At 40.3% G+C, this 22,001-nt stretch overlaps 2 protein-coding genes across 2 annotated transcripts in view; both read right to left on the bottom strand.

The window, feature by feature from the left end:
- The window catches only part of plcg2 (phospholipase C, gamma 2), a 29,878-nt gene extending 24,092 nt beyond the window's left edge, over window positions 1-5,786 (bottom strand). Inside the window, exons 1-5 of the mRNA XM_023397308.2 lie at window positions 5,582-5,786; window positions 2,014-2,163; window positions 826-919; window positions 678-725; window positions 36-120 (exon numbers count right to left, since the gene is read on the bottom strand). Of these exons, the coding sequence (XP_023253076.1) occupies window positions 36-120; window positions 678-725; window positions 826-919; window positions 2,014-2,163; window positions 5,582-5,765 (561 nt within the window). The 5' untranslated portion in view covers window positions 5,766-5,786. The remainder of the gene's footprint in view (window positions 1-35; window positions 121-677; window positions 726-825; window positions 920-2,013; window positions 2,164-5,581) is intronic.
- Window positions 5,787-12,191: 6,405 nt separating this feature from the next.
- meak7 (MTOR associated protein, eak-7 homolog) lies at window positions 12,192-21,577 on the bottom strand. The gene is made up of 9 exons (XM_023397338.2): window positions 21,461-21,577; window positions 20,417-20,578; window positions 19,667-19,930; window positions 19,381-19,525; window positions 19,091-19,302; window positions 17,166-17,352; window positions 15,027-15,145; window positions 13,930-14,109; window positions 12,192-13,504 (listed from the first exon to the last, which is right to left on the bottom strand). The coding sequence occupies exons 2-9, from the start codon at window positions 20,570-20,572 to the stop codon at window positions 13,376-13,378; spliced, it is 1,392 nt and encodes a 463-aa protein (XP_023253106.1). The 5' UTR covers window positions 20,573-20,578; window positions 21,461-21,577; the 3' UTR covers window positions 12,192-13,375.
- Window positions 21,578-22,001: the final 424 nt, after the last annotated feature.

The following is a 22,001-nucleotide window of genomic DNA, read 5'->3' as shown; positions in this document are numbered from 1 at the left end:
AAACAACAATGATAAGGACGTGACACGAAGAGTACCAGGAATTTGTCTTTGAGAACACGAGAGCTGGGAGCCTTGTAGTTGAGCAAAGGAAGCAGAGCCTTCAGCTCCTTCATGGAGATGCTGGGGAGGACACAAAAAGGTGGTACGCATCACATCTCCATCTGGCCTCAGACTGGAGTCCTTCTATGCTGTTAGTTATTATAAATACGACCTTTAATGCATTATTGTATGTTAAACATTTAGAAAGATTCTTCTATATAAGCAGCCGCGTTCTCACAGGTTTTCTCACATACGAAGTGTGATTAGTTTAGATAATAGCACTTTTACCTATGGGGATTTACATGGTAAAAAAATAGGGCTGCACAATTAATTGTAATATAATTGAAATCATAATATGGCCAAGTGCAATATCCAGATCACAAGAGCTGCAATTTTTTTGGATAAAGGTAAAATGTGTCACCACATCATCATCATTTTTATATTTTTTTTCACTGAAAATAAAATGAAAAAACAACCATTACAACTGATATCGCAATATAATATCACGATATCTGTCAAAATAATCACAATATGATTTTTTTTTGCATATCGTACAGACTTAGTAAAAAAATACATCATAAGACAACAACTGATTTTACCTTCTGTCTTAGTGACCAGAGCATTTACATGTAAAGTACCTGTTTGTTTTGGTCTGATTGACAGAATACATCTGCTTCCTCAGCCAACTGTGGAGAAAACAACACAGAGAGATGAATGCCTGTGCGTGTGTGTGTGTGTGTGTGTGTGTGTGTGTGTGTGTGTGTGCGTGCGTGTGTGTGTGTCTACCTCTCTATAAGAACCGGAGTCGGAGCTGCCACTGTCTCTTGCCTCAGCAGTTCTAGTCCTAGCAGCCATTTCTGAGCCTCCTCCACAGAATCAGCTGGGAAATGAGCAGAATAGATAAGAACTGTGGGATAATGAACAGTGGATCTGCTTGTAAAACATCACAGACATCAGGTCTGTTGTTTAGGTAATATTTGGCTTCTGAGTTCTGTGTTTACACGAAGAGAGGTGTTTAACATTTCACACTTCTTGGAGCAAAAAGGTGCATTAAATGTTAAATATGAACATGATCTATATTGTATCAAAGCAATGAGATGATGATGAGATGCTTGATAATAAGCAATTGGGGGTTGGGTGTGGGGTGGGGTGGGGTGGGTCCCTCTCAGGCTCTGTCAGATTGAATGGGAAGAGTCCTCAGGTTCAGATCTTCACCGGACTCAGTGTTTCTACCCAAAGAGTTCAGTTTTGTCTCATCAGAGCAGAGAAGCAGAGAATCTTTTTCCTCCTGCTCTCACAGTCCTTTAAAAGCTGCCAACTGCCTTTTACTCAAAGTGATATTTGGGTCGCTGGGTTCTTGGTCACATCCATGACCAAGGCCCTTCTTACTCAGTCTGGCCAAACAGCTTTAGATGTATTTTTCTCTCCTTGACGTGATCTACTGCACGTCTCACCACAGTTTCATGACAGAGGTCGACAGAGAGCTCCATGGACTTCATGGTTTGGGGTTTGTCCTGACCTGCAGTGTGAATTGTGGGACCTTATATACACAGGAGTGTGTGCCTTTGTGTCCAATCAAATTGCCACAGGTAGTTCTCATTTCAAAGATAATTAAGTCTATCACTTGACCACAGTTTGGAGTGAAAGGTCTGAATACTTTTGTAAGTAAGAGATTTTCGTTTTTGTAGATTGATGAACAAAAATGGCAATTTTTATCCATTTAAAATTAAATCTACAACACAGCAAAGTGTGTAAAAAGTGAAGGGGTGTGAATACTTTCTGGAGCTGCTGTCAGATTTCTTCCCGAACTGATGAATTTTTCCTTTCAATAATAAAAGTTCATTGGTTGAAAAATATTGAAAACAAACAAAACATCAACCCTGTCCAATTTAAACAGAATCCACGTTTTGATGAAAAGTAATTTCCTCAAAAACTTGCATCTGGACTATAAACGCACTTCAATAAAGAGCTCACCTCCCAGGCTGAGGGTGTTGAGGACAAACTGTGAGCCGTAGAAGATCGTGAAGCACGTGTTCTCATCGTGTTTGTCTTTGCCATCTTTGAAGCGCTCGAAATCCTTGGAGTTCCTCCCAGGACGAATCTCTCTGATCTCAAACAGGTCCACTGAAACACAGCACACATATTCCTTGTAGTTATTATTCTTGTAAGTGATTAACCAAATCGACATCTCTGAGGAGGACATCATTTTATCTGGAGCCGGAATCACAGAACACAAGTGATAGTAGATGTAGCATGTTCTCTTTTTCAGTTTCACGCAACATCAGCTCTCATGTTCTCTGATCGCTTACTGTGATAACAGCAAGTCAAGATATTAAAACACACCCACAAGAAATGTGAGACTCTCAGCCTTAATTTGAATAGGTTTATATCAATATAGAAACAACTGTGTGGGAGATTCAGCACATCACACACACGAGATTCAGCCTTTTTAACCCGTAGTGCTGTTATTACCGTTAGGTGCTCAAAAGGTATTTGACAGATGGACAGACACATAAAGTCAAACTAAATCATCATATTAAATATTTGGTGTTAAATCCTTTGGAAGTGAATAACTCAGGAAGTCTTGGACCCATTGGCAACATCAGATGCTTCGTATCCTCCCTGGCGAGGCCTTCACCGCCGCCACCTTCAGCTCGTGCTCGTGTGGTTTATCTGCCTGCAGTCACGTCTTCAGGAAGCGGAATGCAGCTTAATCGGACTGAGATCAGGCGACTGACTCGGCCAGTTAAGGATATTCCATCTCTTCACCCTGAAAAGTTCTTGCTTCATGCTTTGGCCGATGTTTAGGGTCGTCGTCCTGCTGAATGATGAAATGTCGTCCAATGAGTCTTGATGCATTTGGCTGATTCTGAGCCACAGAAAGCTCCTGCAGACATCTGCTTTAATCCTTCATCAATAAAAACCATTAAATCAATAAATACCAGTGTGCCAGTTCCATTGGAGCCATACATGTCCAGGCCATAACAGAGCCAGCATGTCTGACAGAGGAGCTGGAGACTTCGGGTCAGAGCCAGAGGCATATTGTTTTCGGTCCGTATGTCCCATTCTTGTGGACCAAATATCTCAGTAACGCCTTGACGGAACTACTTCAAATTTGGCACAAACATTCACTCGGACACAAGGATTATCTGATTCATTTTTGGTGGTCAAAGGTCAATGTTCAAGGTCACTGTGACTTCACAAAACATGGGTTTGGCCTTCTGAATGCAATATCTCTAGTAGCAACATGATGGAAGCTTTTTCAAGTTTAGCACAAATGTCCATTTGGACTCAAGCGTAAAGTGATTACATTTTGGTGGACTAAAGTCAAAGGTCATGGCCACTGTGATCTTGCGTTCTTGTGAATGCCGCCAGAGGGAATTTCCTTACTTCTTCACTTCTCACAAAACATCACTCACAAATTCATTCACTAATTATGACACAATTTAACTAAAATGTCTATGAGCATAAAATAAAGTGATAATAATCATCATAATAATAATAAACGTTATTTGTATAGCACCCTTCATACAAGAAATGTACCAGGAGGCAGTGATTCTAGTTTTCTCCACACTTTCCTCTTTGCATCATTTTGATAGAGCTTGATTCATTTATTTTCTTTAATGAGTCCACAGAACTTTGTTCCAGACCTCCACCGGTTTCCTTTTGTGTGTTTTTGCAAACTCCAGCCTGGTCTTTCTGTGTTTGAGTTTTACAGGGAGGTTTGCATGTTGCAGCGAAACCTCTGAGGTTATGGTCACGCTGTCTTATCGTCCGCCTACATCCTGGACCATTCGTAACTTACTGTGCAGCCATAAAGGGGCTTTCTTACCCATGCAAATGATTTTCTGCTCATCCACAAGACTTTTGCTGCTTCTACTTTTCCTGTGTGCACGTGTTTTTTTTAATAATGTACTCAACTGTTTTTGACAAACCACCTACTTTTGATATCTCTCCATCTTCACTTGCATGGTCACCTCTTTACTCCTCATATTGAGAGACAACTACACTTCAATCTAATGGCAACTCTCAATTCTCAATCAGCTCAGAGCCACATGTGAATACCTTTATGAATGAACCAAGGTTTAACCAACACACAGCTTTAGCAGCCAAGTGTCCAGTTACATGTAAACCCTAGCAAATTGGGCACGAGGCAAAAAGGAAAGGAACATGTTTGTTTGATACCCAAAAAAAGCAAAAATAACCTTTCCAACTGAAACTGTGACTCATATCCCAGTACCTGCCAAAATAATCGCAATATGAATTTTATTGCATATCCTTCAGCCCTAGTCCGGACTATAGCTACAAATAGCATCTTAACAGTGGTATAGAGGCTTTACAGGTACATCACATTTAGTGCACAAAAAAAATTCTGTGTGAATTTACTGACACCACATGCTTACTGCTGCCAGACTGAGGACTGCAGTATGGCAGATAATCAGTGTATTACATAACCTGAAAACTGTCTATAGCATGATAATAATTTCACAGTGGTTCATGTATTTTAGAGACAAAAAGGCAACAGATTTTCCAAAATTGCTACATGGAGCAACATGGTTACTGAAACTGAAGTTTGACTTAAATGTGGACATGACTGCAGTATGGCAGTTACGGCTCAGCACCAAACTAGAATTACCGCCCTGTTGTTCACCTCCACCAACCAGCCAGGAAATATGGTCTCAGTCTCTCCTTCCTGAGTTACAGTGTTACAGTGATGTTACAGTGAATAATGACCAGAGGTGTTTTTGCAGAACATTATGACGTCACAGTGAACTTGACTGTTTTCATAATTCATGATTCATGTGTTAAGTGAGGTCACACTGGCCTTGACCTTTGACCACCAAAATCTAATCAGTTCATCCTTCGGTCCGAGTGAATGTTTGTGCCACATTTGAAGAAATTCCCTCCAGGCGTTTTTGAGATATCTCGACGTGACAGTCGTCGGCTCAGACACACAAAAAAGCTGAGTTAAGAATCAGGTTCGCTACCAGCTGAGAAAAATGTGGGGAAGGAAATGACAAGAGCAGCTTTCTCTTCTCACTCTGCAACTGCAAACATACCTGCAGTGGAGAAGCTGAGCAGTGGCCAGCACGATTAACGCTAAGATAAAGAAGACTGTGATGGAGCTGAGAAGAAAGCCTGCGAGTGGACACCATCACCACCATCATGACAGCAAATCAACACAGCTCCAACACACCTCTCTCTGAGCGTCCGTATCGTCTTCACGGAAACAATATTTATCAAACACCAGGAAGAAACACTGTAGCTATTAAAACCATGAATTTAGATCAAGTATCTTTTCGCCAGTGGAGACACTGTATCTTATATTTCTATAGTTCAACACTCACTCACATAACTAACATATTATGGCACATGACACAAAACAGCGTGTCCATACTGCTCAATGTGTAATACGGCTTTGCTAGCAACACCATATCAGAGATGGGGACTCATATATATATGTATTTTGTGTTAAATGTGTTTTGAAAATCCTACATAAACTACAATGATGATGATGAGTTTTCATCATTAATATACTTACAGACACCATCAGTCTTGTCTGCAGTGCGTGTCCATGCCACCTGGCGGGTCTCCATGATGACTTGTACAGTGAGCCGCTCCGATTTCTGCCGAAACACCGTCATGACCACACCCATCTCCAGGTCCCGTTTGATCAGAATCTTCTTGTACTCCGTCATCTCGCCCTGCTGCCCCGAACAAGCCATCTCTGCGGCCAAGACAGGACGGGACAGCGTCACAAACGTTCATCCACTGGTGACTAACAGCTGCTGCCGGTGTAAAATGCCTACGCTATGAAGTGTTGATGACCAACTACTAAATTTTGTAAAGTCAAATCTCCGTGTAATTTGTTATGTTGGTGTTTTTAGAATATTTTATTCCTCACATCTTTCCAAAGATCTGAGACGTTGGAAGTTTTGAATTGCTTTAAAAAGCGGCAGTCCACAGCAATCCACCGATGTTACACATGAATGTCAGTTAAGTCCGACTCATTCTGAGGAAACAGCTGTTTAATGGTTTCTGTGGTTCTGGAGGAGCCTGAGAAAATGACCCTGATGATGTCATCAGGCCTGTCCTACAAACTGGTGATGTAGCTATGGCTCTTTATCCGACAGGAAGCTTCTAATGATACTTTTGGTTGCATACTGGGAAATCTATGATCCAATGATTTTGGAGATTGACTCATACTAGAAAGTGAAAGTGTAAATATCTGAACCTCTGCTGCTTGGATTTGATCATTCTTGTTTTATATCTACAGACCCTTTCCCTTTTTCCCCTCTTTGTAATGCTGCAGTTTGTGCTAAAACATTTCAATTCATTCTATACCCCATGATGATAAAGCAAAACAGAATTTTTGAAATTTTAGCAAATTTATTAAAAAGGAAAAACTGAAATATCACACTGACATTGGTATCCAGACACTTTGCTATGACACTTGAAGTTTAACTCAGGTTTCTCCCTTTTCTCTGGATCATCTCTGAGATGTTTCTACACCTTGACTGGAGTCCAGCTGTGGTCACTCCAGCTGATTGGACACACACTTGTCAATATAAGGTCTCACAGCTGACAATGCAGAGCAGAGCAAATACCATAAAGAGCCAGGAACTGCCTGAAGAGCTCAGAGAGAGGATTGTGTTGAGGCTCAAAAATATTTCTGCTGCATTAAAGGTTCATAAGAGAACAGGGGTCTTCATAATTCTTAAATGGAAGAAGTTTGGAACGACAAGGACCCTTCTTAAAGCCGGCTGCCCGGACAAACTGAGACATCAGAGAAGGGTCTTGGTAAGAGAGGTGAACAAGACTCTGATGGTCACTCTGGCTGAGATCTAGAGCTCCTGTGTGGAGGTGGAGAAACTTCCACAGATCTGGCCTTTATGGCAGAGAGGCCAGACTGAAGCCTCTCCTCAGTGAAAGATCACCTAAGACTGTGAGACTGTGAGAAAACCACATTCCCTGGTCTGTTAAAAACCAATATTAAAGTGTTGGGCCGTAAAACCTCAGAACTGCTTTTTTCTGGCTCGTCTGCTAATTAAAAGTAATTTGATGGCTACATAAAGTTACATCTCTGTTTTCATTAGTGACCGGCTACAGTGGGCATGATAACATTACCTAATTTGTTAACCATGTCATGAATTTTCTCGGTAACTATTGATCTCGCTAGTTGGTCTTAATGCCACCTTTGCTGTGGAGCATGTCCCGGCAATGTTAGCGTGGGCTAATGGCTGCGGCTGGATTGCAGCAGGGGAACTTTATTCAGTTGTGTTTCTCTTGTGTGTGTTTAGTGGCCGCTTTCACTGGGTCTTCGTAACACCTTGCTGAGAACAAGAAGGGGGGGGGGGGCCAACAAAGCGTTAGTCTTGGTCTGACACGCTGTTGGAAAAGTGCAACAGCTAGTGGTGGTGAATATCGTATGAAGAACCTTTAATTAAAAAAAATAATCCAAAGCTCTGTTTTCGCATTGTCATTATGGTTGATTGAGAGTAGATTGATGAGGAAAAACATTTTTAAGACTGCAGAATAACAAAATGCGAAAAAAAAAAATGGAAGGGATGAGAATACTTCCAAAATGCACTGTGTGGAAGAAAAAAGCTTATTTCTTATCATTATAAAAAAGAAATCCAAAAATGACTGCATATATCTATGTCAAGATGAAGAAGAAATGTGAGCATATGTTTTTTGAGTAAATATCCATTGTCTGTTTTCATTAACACTAATGCATCTATATTGTGAAACCTGAAATATAAAAACAATAAAGAATTCTTTGGTGCTCTGAAGTTAATGATTAACTGGAGCATTACATAACTATACCTCTGCTTTCCCTGCTGAAACCTTTAACCCTGTGAGGGGAATGTCCCTATTGGGATTACTGCAGCTTTATTTAGACTAACAAATTTCCTCATACTGATGCAGCAGCAACACATAACACAAATACTGTGCCAATAGAGCCATGTACATTCATGTCATACGTGCACAAACACCCGCTTCAAGAAAACTGGTGTTTACTATATATGGAACGAGGATGTGATCTACCCACTACTTTTAGTGGCAGTGCTTAGATACACCCTGTAACAGTGACCTAAATACATCAAGCATTTATATACACACAGATACTCGCACCTACAAACTCCCTGCTAAAACTAAATAACATCAAATTTCATGGATTTTTTTTTTTTCAAGTTGCATTGGATGATAAATGACACTATCACCAGGACAAAACTGCACTGATTTGCACTAGATAAAATAACAAATGTAACAGAGGCAGAAAAATTGTCACGGGTTAAATTAAACCAGACTGAAGTCCAGCAAGTGCACAAAGAGTTTATACATGTGTGAAAGGGGTTAATGTAAACTTTCTTTTTGCTTTTGCAGCACATTTATTTTGTGCTCTAATCAACAATGCTTTCAGCTCAAAAAACAACAAAATAAATCACTACCTGCCGAGTTTCAAATGGCCAAAGTTAAAAACTAGCAAGTGAAGAAAATGCTGAAGAACCAGACGCTTTTTCTCAGACGTCGGTAAAGACCAAAACGTAGTTAAAAGAAGAGAGAATATTGGACTTAAACTCATCAGATGGACAGACACACGATATTATTGCTTCATTTTTGGTGTGTTCTTGCTGGATGTGTCATTGGGCAACTGGTTAGAAGTAATCATGACAAAATTATAAGGTGATAAACATGTCAGGGCTGTTGTGTTTGAAGTCTCTTTTGTCTTTGTGCCTCCTAATGGACAAAAACTGATCAATGTACCTTTAACAGAATTCTAACTTAATTCTAAACTAATCTACACTCGCTTGCGAGATTCAAGCAGAGGTCCTGCTCCTCCAGTAGCACCAAACACTTTGCTGCAGACTAATGCCACACAAGCTAATCTCAACAAAAGACATAATGACACAAATAGAAATGATCACACACAGCTGTGTTAGCAGTCCACAGACGTGTGGGCTCTACGGCACATTAGTCAGTAAACCTATCAGTCTTGACTGGTCCCACTGATTGCTGTTGAATTCAGCCAATGGGATGAGCTGCTCTACCTCCCACGGAGGTAGGAGTTTGTAGACTGATACTGATCCAATCTGGGCCTTACATGTATGTTTGTTAATGACATGAAAACATTTAGAAATGCTTAAGTTTTAGCCAATTTATACATTCAGGTTTCCTTGTTTAGAGATACCACATCGCACAGCAGAGGCTAGCTCTGGGCTGATCTTACAACATTTTAAAAACAGTTCTTGACAGCTCTACGTCCCAGAGACATGTCAAACATCCCCAAATATTCTGTCATCTCAATGTAAGACAAATGAGTTAAGCAGCAAAGCAACAGCCTCAGAGTACACAGCTGAATCAACACCTCTGTGAAAGTGTTTCAACAATAACTGAACATGATCAACTTCATGACGGTTGTAATAGGATTCATAGCAATCCCGCTCCTTTTCTTCTGGCCCAGAGTACTACCCGGTTCCACGGCCCGAAACTGGCCCATATACAGCATGATAGTGAGATGCTACTTCCACATGTGGCCCAATTCTGACGCACACGCAGAAAAGCTTCCGGCTGTCAGCCAATACCAGTGGATAACAGCCGGAATCTGCCCAGATGTGGAAGTAATATGGGCCAGACTCGGGCCCGGGACCCGAAGCATATGTTGGTTCAGAAATACAATTTTCCTACGAGTGCATGGAAAACACCTGTAACATTTTATTATACATTGAAACAGACCCTATATGGTCAGACGGTTTCCTTATTACGCTGCATATATTCACAAGACTGCGCGAAAACTACATGCATGTGTCACCACACTACACTTGGCTCTGCTGCTTCTTCTCATAATCCCCTTTTTCCCCTTATTTAACTACAAGCTTTCAGATGTTTACTCCGCACAACAACCATCATGATGATCCAGTAACGCGGTTCATAATAACGCTAAACGCGAACGGGTGTAAGCATAGTGTATGTGTGTGTAAGCAGCACACAGCCTGCAGTGTGTGTGTGACTACAGCCGGTGTAGACGGTGCAGAGGACTGACTGACTCCATGCTGTGAGCTGCATCAAGCCCGGTCACACACATCATCTGCAGCCCGGGAGATACGCTGCTGCCAGTAACAGGCGGATATCCCCTCTCGCTTCTTACTAAACCCTGACACCACACGGGCAGTTTAAAAAGCAAAAAAAAAAAAAAAAAAAAAAAGGCCGGAAGCAAGGACGGTATCTATGCAAACTACACTATGCAAGTGGCATCGGACGGAAGGGTATAAGAGCTGCCACTTTGACCCGTCAGAATGAAAATGAATATGGTATCTTTTTTCAAAATAAAGTGTAGGGCCGAGCTTTACAGTCTTTTACTGTATGAGGAAACATGTCCACAGTCCACTGTCTGTGATGCTGAGGACGCCACTTCAGACACAATCCATCAGCTACTGTTTCACAGGTGGTTCTCAAAGTGGGGTATGAGGACTCCTGGGTGTCCATTAAGCTGGTCCAGAAGGTCCTAAAGGATTTCATTCACTTGAAATGATCCCAGTTATGTATCAAATAATAAAAGGGAAAGGAAAGAAAGAGGGAAGGATATGTTTTTATTCTTATCTGCTCAGTTATAAGTGGTGGAAGGAATATTCAGACCCTACGCTTCAGTAGAAATGCATCAAAAGTAAAAGTACTTATGCTGCAGAATAGCTCCTTTAGGATTTACATCAGTACACATTATATTATTGAAATATTGTCATTGGTGTATTAACATCCACAAAGAATCTTAATGATGTAGCTGCTACTTTTACTTATTGTACTATACACTACTGGGCAATTTAATCAATAATAATAATGCGTATGTAAATTCTACATCTGCTAAGTAACAAGAGACCTGTTAGATAATATCTCACTCTGGAATAAAGTGAACATGGGGATATTGACGTAACTTATTGTAATGTTAGATAGTACTTCATATATGTACTTAATCACAGTACTTACATTACATCACTGTCTATTATGTATTTGCTAGAAAGTTATGTTGTTCAATATGAAACAAACATCAAATTTTTTAGGGGCATTTGGGTAAAAAAAATGTTGTTAAAGGAAATAATTTTGAATATGTAGCAGTAGCAGCATGTTATTTCCTGTTTCCTCTAATGCCTGCATTTGTTTCGTAAATTACTGGATGACTTACATCTTCAGAACTCTTAAAATTATTCAAATAAAACAACAATTTGATATTTCTGAATTTTACAGAATCACAACACAAACGATTTTTAGGAATTTAGAATCTGATAACAAAAATGTTTGGGGTCTCTGTTGTGAAAAGGTTGAGAAAGGTTTTGTTAAATATTAAATAAGAATGAATATCAATATCAATAAGAATCAGAGTATCAAATACCACAGAGTGGAGTAAAGCTCCATCACTAGAACTTCTGAAATATATTTATGTAATAAATAAATTGCAAATGTAGGAATACATACACTGTGTAATGCATAACGTCTGTTTAGTGGTCTTCCATTGTTTTACTGCTTACAGTATTTCTGCTCTTCTCATTTGCTTGTCAGTGGCCTGTAAAGAACTTTGAACAGCCCTAACCTGTATGACAGGTGCTAAACAGGTAAGGCTTAATTGACTGACTGATATATTAAGGGATAGTGGGTGATCATCCATACAATACACGTGTGCACAGTTGCTATAAACAGCATTTTATCTAGATGGAGGGGGGGATAAAAGTAATGAAGAGCATATAATGAGGTGATCCTGAGGCTCAGAGTATCGTCACATCTCTGGGAATAAAATAATAAAATCATTTCCATACACAAATATAAAGATGAGTATAAACATTCTTTATGGAACCATGTCCATCATGCCACTGTGTGGATTGCTGTAAGATTATATAACAGATTTGCATGTGTAACTTGCCTCAGAAATTTGCATGATAGCAGAACAGAAGAGCAGGAGGGGGGTGAAAACAGAGTTACCTTTCAGCCTCTGAGCAGGTGTTTGTATTAGTACAATTAGCGATGCCAAGAAGTCGATGTCAAGATCTTGTCGTTTATATTTATGGCAACAGTTTACAGCCTGTCTGGCAAAGCCTGATGCTATCCAATGAAGACAAACCAACTGAGCAAATACCTCACTAAAGTGAAAAACACAAGTGAAAGTAGGTGCACCCTCCAGACGCCCTCTAACTTTAATAAAAGTAACTTCACAGGGTAACACTGCACACACACACACACACACACACACACACGCACACACACACACACACAGAATATCATCCTTTAACTTCAAACACAGCAGTATATTCTATTCATTTTGATTGCAGTTCTTCAGTCTAAATTGTGTTTGATAAAAATCATTACATCACACTTAATGCAACGTAATAATAATTTTCTAGACAATACAGGTCTATTATACTAAATCACATCATAAATCATGATGTGGGTGGACAAGCCATAGACTCTGAGCTGAAAAAGCAAAAATAAATAAATATAATAATAATCATAATAAAACATTAAAAAAAACCCAGAGATGCATCCAGTCTGTGAAATGGGTAGTTAGAGGAAGTTTTTTCTCTTGTGCCCATGAAGTTTCTCCACAGTTGTCAGTACCAAGTATTTACCATCTTTGAAACACAGTCAGTGAATCTCCCCTTATAATTGAGAAATTCCCAAAACATGTCATATCTCTAAATATAAAGATGCTCACCACAAAGAATCTTGTCATTAACCACACGTTCACACATAAATGTAATTGCTCAGAAGTTGACACATTTAGATAAAGATAAAGGTTTTTCAATGGTGTGGAAATTAAATAATCTCTCACACAAAAATTCACAGTTTTATTTTTCTTAAAATTAGTAATGTTATGAGCATTAATGGTGTAATTTAATGTTTTGTTGTGCTCACTTTTCTCAGCCTAATACTTCAGTTAAGTGATGCGGGTGCAATGCATTCTGGTCGACTGAGGCAGCTTGCACTATTCATTAAAAAAAAAAAAAACACCAGTGTAGCTTGGTAGAATGAAGTGCGAACACACCCATCACACTTTCACACTTGAGGCCCGCACAGTGGTGGACATTACTGTAGTTGTGTGTGACAGGGCCAGATCAGACTTTACAGACCTAAAAGCAGCCACACGAGGAGGATGATGATTTATTGTGACGTGGATCCAAGGAGAATGAAAGGCAGGAAAAGAGAAGTCTGATATCACTGTGTGTCCTGCAGCAGGTCTCAAAGTCAGATGTAAATGTTATCCAGCTACGTCGGATAATAAACATCCCACCATGTGTCAATACTAGGTGAACCAAGAGCCTCAACCTTTGGTCCATCTTCCCGTTGCCCCTCACTGATCTTGGTCTTCCTCTGGCTCCCTGAGGCCCTGACTGTGCAGAGTCTTCCCTGCCATCTCCATCATGGCCTGGACCTCTGGATCTACATCCAGGATACTCTTCTTGCCGTCCCCCTCCTCGCCCTGTGCCACAAAGCAAAGAGACATACAGACATAGCATGGGTTTTTGATTCTTCATATTCTCAAGGAAACAGCTGTTTAATGTAAAAAAAGCTGGGATGTAAATGAGGTTCTCCATTTGTGGTACATGGTTGGGGAGTTTCTTGTAATTCTGCTGAATATGCAATTATTTGGGGGACAAGTTGTATTTCCGACTCAACTCTTGAACAGTAGTTTTCACTAGTGCTCAAATGCAGAACTATTTAAGGTGTCCTTGGAGAACTGAATGGTTCTTCCTTGACATTTGCAGGCTAAATAATAAATGAAGTAGATAGGGGCATCCTCGTGGCTGAATGTTTAACCTGGAGATCTTGCTTGACATGTTGCATTTCCTCTCTGCATCTACAGTGTGTATTATGAAATAAATACATTTAAAAAATAACTCTGACCTCATTTGGTTCTGGGGGTTTTCCGACTGCCCACACTTCCACTGAGTCCAGGGTGAACTCGTCTTCTCCAGAGAGCTGAGGGCTGCCGTAGGTGGTGCACTTGGGCCGTGCGCGGCTATGACCACGGCCAAAATCACAGTCCAGCCACAGGCCGAAGTAGCCATGCTGACCGCCCATGCCCTGATGAAGAGCGGAAAACATCAACACCAAGACACACAGAGGGAATGAAGACAAATATGTAATCCCAGCAAAATTATGTACCATTAAAGTCAAAAAGCAGAAACTTCATTCTCTTTTAGGAATTAACAATTCATGTTTTTTACTTTTTGTATGCCTTCACGCCGACGACAGCCAGAGGCGTATCGTTTTCAGGGTGTCTGTCCATCCCATTCTCGTGGACACGATATCTCAGTAACGCCTTGATGAAACTTGGCGCAAACATTCACTTGGACTCATCGATGAACTCATTAGAATTTGGTGGTCAAAGGTCAAAGGTCAACGTCACGGTGACCTCACGAAAACGCAGTTTTGGCCTTGTTAACACGATATCTCAAGAACTCTTCAAGGGAATCCATTCAAATTTGGCACAAAAGTCCATTTGAACTCAAGGGTGAACACAAAACACTTTGTAGCCATCACTCAAGACAAAATTTCACACAAATGGTTCATATTTTATATGACTCTGGATAAACAGGGATGAACCTGAAACTAATCGGAGTGCGAAGGTAATTCTTATTTTTCCTTATTTTTGAGCTGATACCAATATTTTGTGAAATTCAACTTAAATAAAAATGGGACCATTCCACATGCTAGATGTTTGGTGCTGGGGAGGCAGTGTACAGTGGCTTACAGCTTCCTACTGCTGTTGGAAACACTGAACAGAGCAAATTCTTATGAAATATTTTTACCTCACCACATGTCCAAACGGTACCCTGTTTGCTCAATGGCTATTAGGCTGCATCCATAACAGGAAAGCTCGGAGACACTGGGTGACCAATATGCAGTTTTTAATAAAGACGTTTTGTCCCCTAAGTCAGAAACATCCTAAGTACTGATGCAAGCCCTTAAAGTTCTCCTCTGTTTAACTATGGTCTCACCAGTCCGTTGGGCATGGTCTGCTGATTCTGGTTGAGATACATGAAGTGTTGGTTGTATCCTGTTGCTGTGTAAACTCTCAGTCTGGGGAACACAGTGAACAGGAAGCATCTGGAGTCACCTGCACACACATACACAAATATACAAATTATGAAGATCTGAGAGAAAAGTCAAGTGACAACCCACAGTATTCAAACAAGTAGTATTACTTCCTCAATGAGTCACTTTATCAGTGCTAGTCTTGATCTGGGTTCTGGTCCACACCAACATGATAGTACAGTTTCTACTACTGAATTATAGACTCCGTCAAGCTTTTGTTATCATATGGTATAATCGTCTCTGTTCTTTAATCAGTACTACAGAATCAACAGTCTCATAAAGTGTTGTTCAATTTTAATTAATCTGGAAATCTTAATAACGGAGGCTCAGGTTTTATGTCTTATAATGATGCCACTTGTATGAAGATCAGTTTGAGTGATGTCCCAGGATGGAGAAATTACAGAGATGTGGAAAATCTGGAAATTCTGTCATCTTAATAGAACTTAGAACATAGGAGACATAGTGAGTGCTATCAGCTTTTCTATGATCCTTAAAAAACACTTAAGTTCTAGTTTTAACTTTGTTGACCTTCAGGTCACCAAAAGACTGAGTAATAATTAGTTAGACTAGTCGTAGTTATAGGAGCAATTGGCTCTATTTATGGAGGATAGCAGTTAGGATTAGAGTCTCGACAACTGCTACATAGTCAACACCACTGCACTTCCACACACAGCACAGCAACACACCTGCTGAGTTTGAGGTTGATCGGATGAGCAGTTGTCAAGAAAATCAAAGTACAGACAGAGAGACAAACATATTTCTCCATTTTTAGCAGGATCCATTAATCAAAAGTATAAAGGCTCACTTTTAGTTGCTAATATGCTATGCTAACTCTCAAGTATAAGGTATCACTGATTAGGTATTGCACAACCATAGTTTATGTTAAGGGAAGGTCATCCTCGTGGATGTTATCAGTCATACCAATAATTAATTTTCAATAATTTAATTGTTTATTGAGATACAGTTATATTCAGTACCTTGCACAGTTTTTCAAACACTTCAAACTAGAACCCAACCAATACATCGCTGGGCTGATTTTCAGCTAATTGCAGATAAATAGGAAGGTGCCTGAGCTATTTTATTACCTGTGTTGTCAACTGGAGAACTGCTACTACAGCAACACACTAATCCCTGTGAGCTAAGGTCACCACTGTCGATCTGAGTTTGTAGATTTGTCTCTTCATGGTATGGTGCTTATTTTGAGGAGTAATACATTGTAGTGCATTGAACCGCACCAAACAAAGAACATGATTTTACATTTATTTCAGTCAGTAAGACTATTTTAGTGAGTAAATGAACGGCCCTATAATTTAGCTCTAACAGCCACTGTAAAACACATTCTTACAGTTAGTCTGTTGCTAAATTCATTAGCCACAAAGCTAACTAACAAGTCAGGCAATGACAGTTAATGAGCTGTTGATATATAATGTTATAGTCTTTCTTGTATATATGATTGTAAATATATGCTTGAATTGCATGTCACTATGGTTACAGTGGGTGTAATGGAAAGACTGACTTTCACCAGATATGACACCTGCAGTTTGTCTCAAAACAGTAAACATGAAGCATAGGTACCTTTTCTGAATTAACACTATTCTCCTTAACTAATTTCTGACCATCACATGTCACACTCAGAAATGTTAATATTAAAGTTTAGTACAGCAGAAAAACACTAGAAATGTATGTGTGCTCAAGGTAAATGCCACTGAAAGTAGATGACACTCCAAATACCCCCCCCTCAATAATTAAATGTAAGGGATCAAATCGAAAATCTTTTTTATGGGTTTCTGTTAAACATCTATATCGGCTGATATCAGTCATCAAATCTTTTCAACCCTCCAATATCAAAATCGGCATCCTGTATCAGTCAGGCTTTACTACAAACTGTGTAGCACTTGCTAATATGAAACAGTGAACACATGCTCTCTGTGAAACTGTTGAAGGCAGCTGAAACAAGAGATGGCATTCATTATGGCTACGGTCAGTAAGTCAGACAACATGTAACTGCTGTGGGATCAGACAGAGTGGGTAACTTCTCTCACCCTGGAACTGAGGCCTGATCTCCCAGGCGTGAGAAGCGAAGCCCCCAAAAACGTGTCCCTTTGAGTCTTTGATCAGCAGTACGGTGGGCCCACACTTTATCAGGCCGGCCACCATCCTGGTGAAGCTCTCCCCATGCAGCTGTGTGGAGAACACCAGCCTCCAGGGGGCGCTGTAGCCGTCTGGCAACTGGAAAGATTAATAGAGAGTTGGGGAAGGCTGTAAGTAAGCAGTACAATGACAGTGTGTGTAAATATGAACAGTGATACAATAAATACATTTAAAGTTTAAGATTTTAAAGCCCTGTATCAGTTTACAGGTGTTCTGGCTGATTAGGACAGTACACAGGTTGAAGTAAAGCAGAGAACTCCAACACTTGAATCTCATAATGAATCAAAATGAATAAAGGTGTAAGTTTTTCCGCCAAGCGGGAAGGAAACTAACAGCAGAATGAGGAAGATGGTGTGTACACAAACCCAGTCCTGAATGTGAATGAGTTGTGATTGTTAACAGCTTTAAGTATTCTGAGAGTCATTCTGTAAAACAGACGTATGAATCAATAATCATTCACATGACCCATCCCTTGTAACAATTTAAATAGATCACCAACTCACCAACATTTTACAGCACAATATAATGGACTAAATGAAATGGATTAAATGGACTAATAAATTATTTAAAAAAATAATGAAAATACAATTAATATATTTTATTTTATTGTGATGTACTCTGACGCAGATAGGAAAGTACTATATAAATAAACTTAACCTTAAACATATACAGATCTACAGGTAACAATCCCAAAGCAGTAGGTTTTAAAGACAAACAAAACCAAATATATAACAAATCAAAACACAAACCAAACAAAGCCTAAATAGATGCACCCGATCATATCAAGCGAAACCTGAGCCACAATATCATGGCTTGTCCACTGAGTGCATATGATGCCCTGCTTCACATGATGATTATTACATGACAGGATGGCAAGTTTACATCAGGTACAAATGACTCTATTTATCTATCTACGACTGCACAACATGTGTCCTGTCCAACGTGTTTGACAGGACTCTAATAGACAGGTTCACAGATGATCTTTGCAGAAATCCAGCAGTGCCTGATGGTCATCTTGTTTTAGTGGCACATGTGATATGTTACTGCTCATTATTGGTATACAGTATATCTGTTCTTCTTGCCAGTGACATCACGATGTACTGTACGTTACTTATGTTTTACTGTCTTATACCACTCCTACGGCCACTCCTCTCAAAATGTAAAATATCAATTCATGCTTGTATATAGTGCCAATGAGTATAGTAAGTCACTGTTCCCCTGGCATGTACTGTTGTCCACCATCATACCAGTATTAGTGGAATGTCACTTTAACAATTGAGCAAAGGATTAGCGATAGGTTGCTTCATCTCACCTACAGTAGCCTTCAAAGTCCTCCTAATTGATGTAAGAACAATGGCCCGTGGCGTGCAGACATGGTATCGTCAGTGGCTGCCAGCCCTACACTGCTACGCAGATGATGTAACAAGCCATTTTCAAACAGCAGCATGCACATCCAGGCTCTTCAAATGGCTAGAGGAACGCTGATCTGGGCAAGAAGAGGATAAAACTACTGAAATCCAGCAGCCTCTCACTTTGAAAGGGGAACAGAATTGACAAAATATCCTTTTGTGTTGGAAAAGAAAGGATTTCAGTCCTGACAGAACAACCTATCAGGAGCCTTGGGAGGGAGTATACAACAGAACTATCAACAAGGTGGCCACGGTGATCCTGAATCAGCTCACTGGCTGAGAAGACAGATAATTCTGATCTGTCTGGTAAGTTCAAGGTCTGGAACTTACTCAAAGAGTTACTCAAATAGTAAACCAATTTTGGTCAGAATCCACACACATGACAGTGTATACATTTGTATTCTGACCTGTGGTGCCAGAAACATGAGGGTGGGAAGGTCCAGCAGACACTTTAGCTGTTTCCAGGGTGTCTCCCTGCAGGGGGGCAGCAGGGTCGGGGCCGGTCGGCCACTCAGGGACACATTTAAGCCTTCAGTTACCAGCATCTCCAGGTACAAAGATACCTGGGAGACCCTGAAGATCCAGTCCTCCAGACAGGAAACATCACAACCTCCCTGATCTGAGGAGTGACACGTCCATCAGCAGTAATATTTCTGCACTGTTAATATGTTCAAAAAACTTCAAGTCACCTGCTTACCCAAAGGTTTGAGTTCAGAACACATCTGCTCAGCCAGGAGCTTGACACCGAGGGAGCCATCACCCATTCTCTCTGGCTTCCAGCCCTGCAGGCGCCCTCTGCGGACCAGAATCTGAACTACAGTAGAGATTAGGTCCTGTAGGAACTATGGAGAAAAGAAAAAGGGCCCAAGTAGGGCGTCAGTCCGGAAGGATGGAGGCAGCAGAGAGAGAAGTAAACAAAGAAAAGAAGAAGAAAAACACCATTAAAATCTTTCCTATTTAAATCTACGTTTAAGTTTACTCACCTCCACTACCTGTTCACATGAGACAACTGTTGCTGTCCCTGCTCCACGCTGGGACATGGCCATGATTAGAGGAGCCCGTTCCTCTGCAGTGCCTCGCAGGGTGTCTGCTAGGAAGATAACCAACTGCTCCCGACCCGCTCCAGAGACAGCAGAGGTGTTGGTCTTCCCAGAGGCTGCATGCGCTGCCAGCCCAGGGTCAATACTACACATGCACTGGTAGACCCTCTTTATCATGGAGTCTGGTGCCAGGCTGCCCATTGAGGACTGGCAAAGACAATAGGAGGGATTGATTATACAAACTGACAAAAGTTACCTTTCCCCTGACACATGTACTGATAGAATATTTTCAATAGTAATGACGAGAGTATAAAATGTAGTCAGAGTGAAAGAAACAAAGCCTATTTCTATAGGAGTGTAAAACACCAATAATTACAGAGAATAATAACTAAAAATTAAATGTAAATTGATATAAGGTCCAAATATGTATATCTGTATATATATTACACTAAATAAGACAACTGCATTTATGACATTTCCCTCCTGGACTTTAAATTTATCATTTAAAAAACATCAGACATTATAAAAACTGGAAAGTCTGTCTTATAAATCAGTATATCATGTTTTATCCAGAGAATAGTTTAATTTGTTCATGCATTGAGTTTTAACCATACACTGACGTTTTTGTTTATACTAAACTGTTGGAATGACAGCAGTATTCACTAATAATACAGACTGATTTTAGAGTCATACCTGCAGCATTTCAAGTGTGAGAGTCTTCCCTGGGGCTCCCGAAGGGCCCCCGGCACCACCCTGGAGCCTGTTGAAGACCCCCTCAACCACAGGCCGTTCCTCAGGGCGGAAGCGAGCCAGCCGCTTCTGCACCACCACGCTCTCAGTGTTACCCATAATGCTCTACAGTCCGACACAAAGAATGGCAGAACACACACACCAGTGTCAATTTATTGACATACAGAGACCAAACCAGAATACATACTGTGCTATATCTATTTCAGACAGCATATTCATGTATTGCATTTGTACAAATAATAGCTTGTTCCTTATAATAGATGATATCATGAATCTGTTTTGGAGTTTGACAGTCAATTTATAACTGACTTTGTAAGCTGATACAAGTTTGACATGTTCCTATCATATTATTTGCAAATGAATTTAGTGATTACAGCTGTCAAAATGTCACTACATCCCAGCAAAATCATCATGGCTGTTATCGTCCTTATTGAACTGATACATTATTCAGCGTCCAGGGCATAAGCTCTCAATCCTCTTTGGCATGTAACCCCTTAAAATGAAGCACTACATGCAACTTAGAATTATACAAAATCGTGGGTTGATCTTGTCATAAAACATCTGAATTGCAGTAAGTAACAGCTTCGGTGTCTTCCATGGCCAAAATATGCGGCGGTAACTTAACACAGAACAGAATAATATGAAATGTTAAATTTAATGCGTTCATTATTATATGTTTAAAGTGTTGCGTAAAAATCTTTAGTCATGTTCAGAGAAATGTAGACGTTTGCTAATAACCAACGAAGCATGTAAAAGCAGTATTTAATAGTGCAGTTAGCTGTCTACAACGTTCGAAAATGTAGCTTTTCATCTTGGACCTTGTATGAGTAGCTAACGCTAGCTAGCACTAGCTAGCTAGTACTTTTGTATCCCTTACGGAACTGGCTGTATATGAAACACATTGGGTGTAATAAATATTACATGTATGATGTTGTCAAAGCCAGGCAACTTCAACATTAACACACAATGTGTCTGTATGCCGCTAACCTGTTTAAAGCACAGCAGCTAAGCTCTCCATCCTGCTTCTAGTGACAGCACCATGTAAACTTCCGGGTGTTAATAACGTGACGCTGATGGCAGCCAATGAAATGAGCTGAATCTTCACCTGCTGGCCCATAATGTCGAGAGGCTTCTTCTTCCTCTATGGGACGACAGCTGGCATCCATTAAGTTGGATTACTGCCTCCTTTTGGTTTTAATCGCCCACTACAATCTTGTAAATAGTCTTTCAAAAACCTAAATATCCATTGTCTCCCTCCACCATCTTTAATCCTGGCCTCCACCCATCCTGGTCTCTGTAGTCCTGTAACCATTGCTCTTCTTTCCTCTTCATATTTCCTGCATGAAATCAGGACATGTTCCTCTGTCTCTTTTTCCTGACACTGATTACGATGACCAGTTGGATGTTTTCCTATGATAAAGATTGTACTGTTCAAGTTGCTGTGACCAGTTCTTAATCTGCTCATAATTATTTGCCCCTTTCTGTTGGTTCCTCTGCTCTGTGACCCTTCCTACTTTGTGTCACACTA

This window comes from Seriola lalandi, unplaced genomic scaffold (genome assembly GCF_002814215.2).
Source record: "Seriola lalandi dorsalis isolate HSWRI2012SDOR001 ecotype SW California unplaced genomic scaffold, Sedor1 jcf7180002055008, whole genome shotgun sequence".
NCBI lineage: Eukaryota > Metazoa > Chordata > Actinopteri > Carangiformes > Carangidae > Seriola > Seriola lalandi.
Note: the sequence above shows the minus strand (reverse complement) of the source record. Positions and strands in the feature narration are given on the sequence as shown.

Coding starts and splice junctions, on each gene's coding strand:
- meak7 (XM_023397338.2), bottom strand. CDS start 20,572: ATGGGTAACACTGAGAGCGTGGTGGTGCAGAAGCGGCTGGCTCGCTTC. Junction 19,931..20,416: donor TCACACTTGAAATGCTGCAG/GTATGACTCTAA, acceptor TGTCTTTGCCAG/TCCTCAATGGGCAGCCTGGC. Junction 17,353..19,090: donor TCATGTTTCTGGCACCACAG/GTCAGAATACAA, acceptor TAATCTTTCCAG/TTGCCAGACGGCTACAGCGC.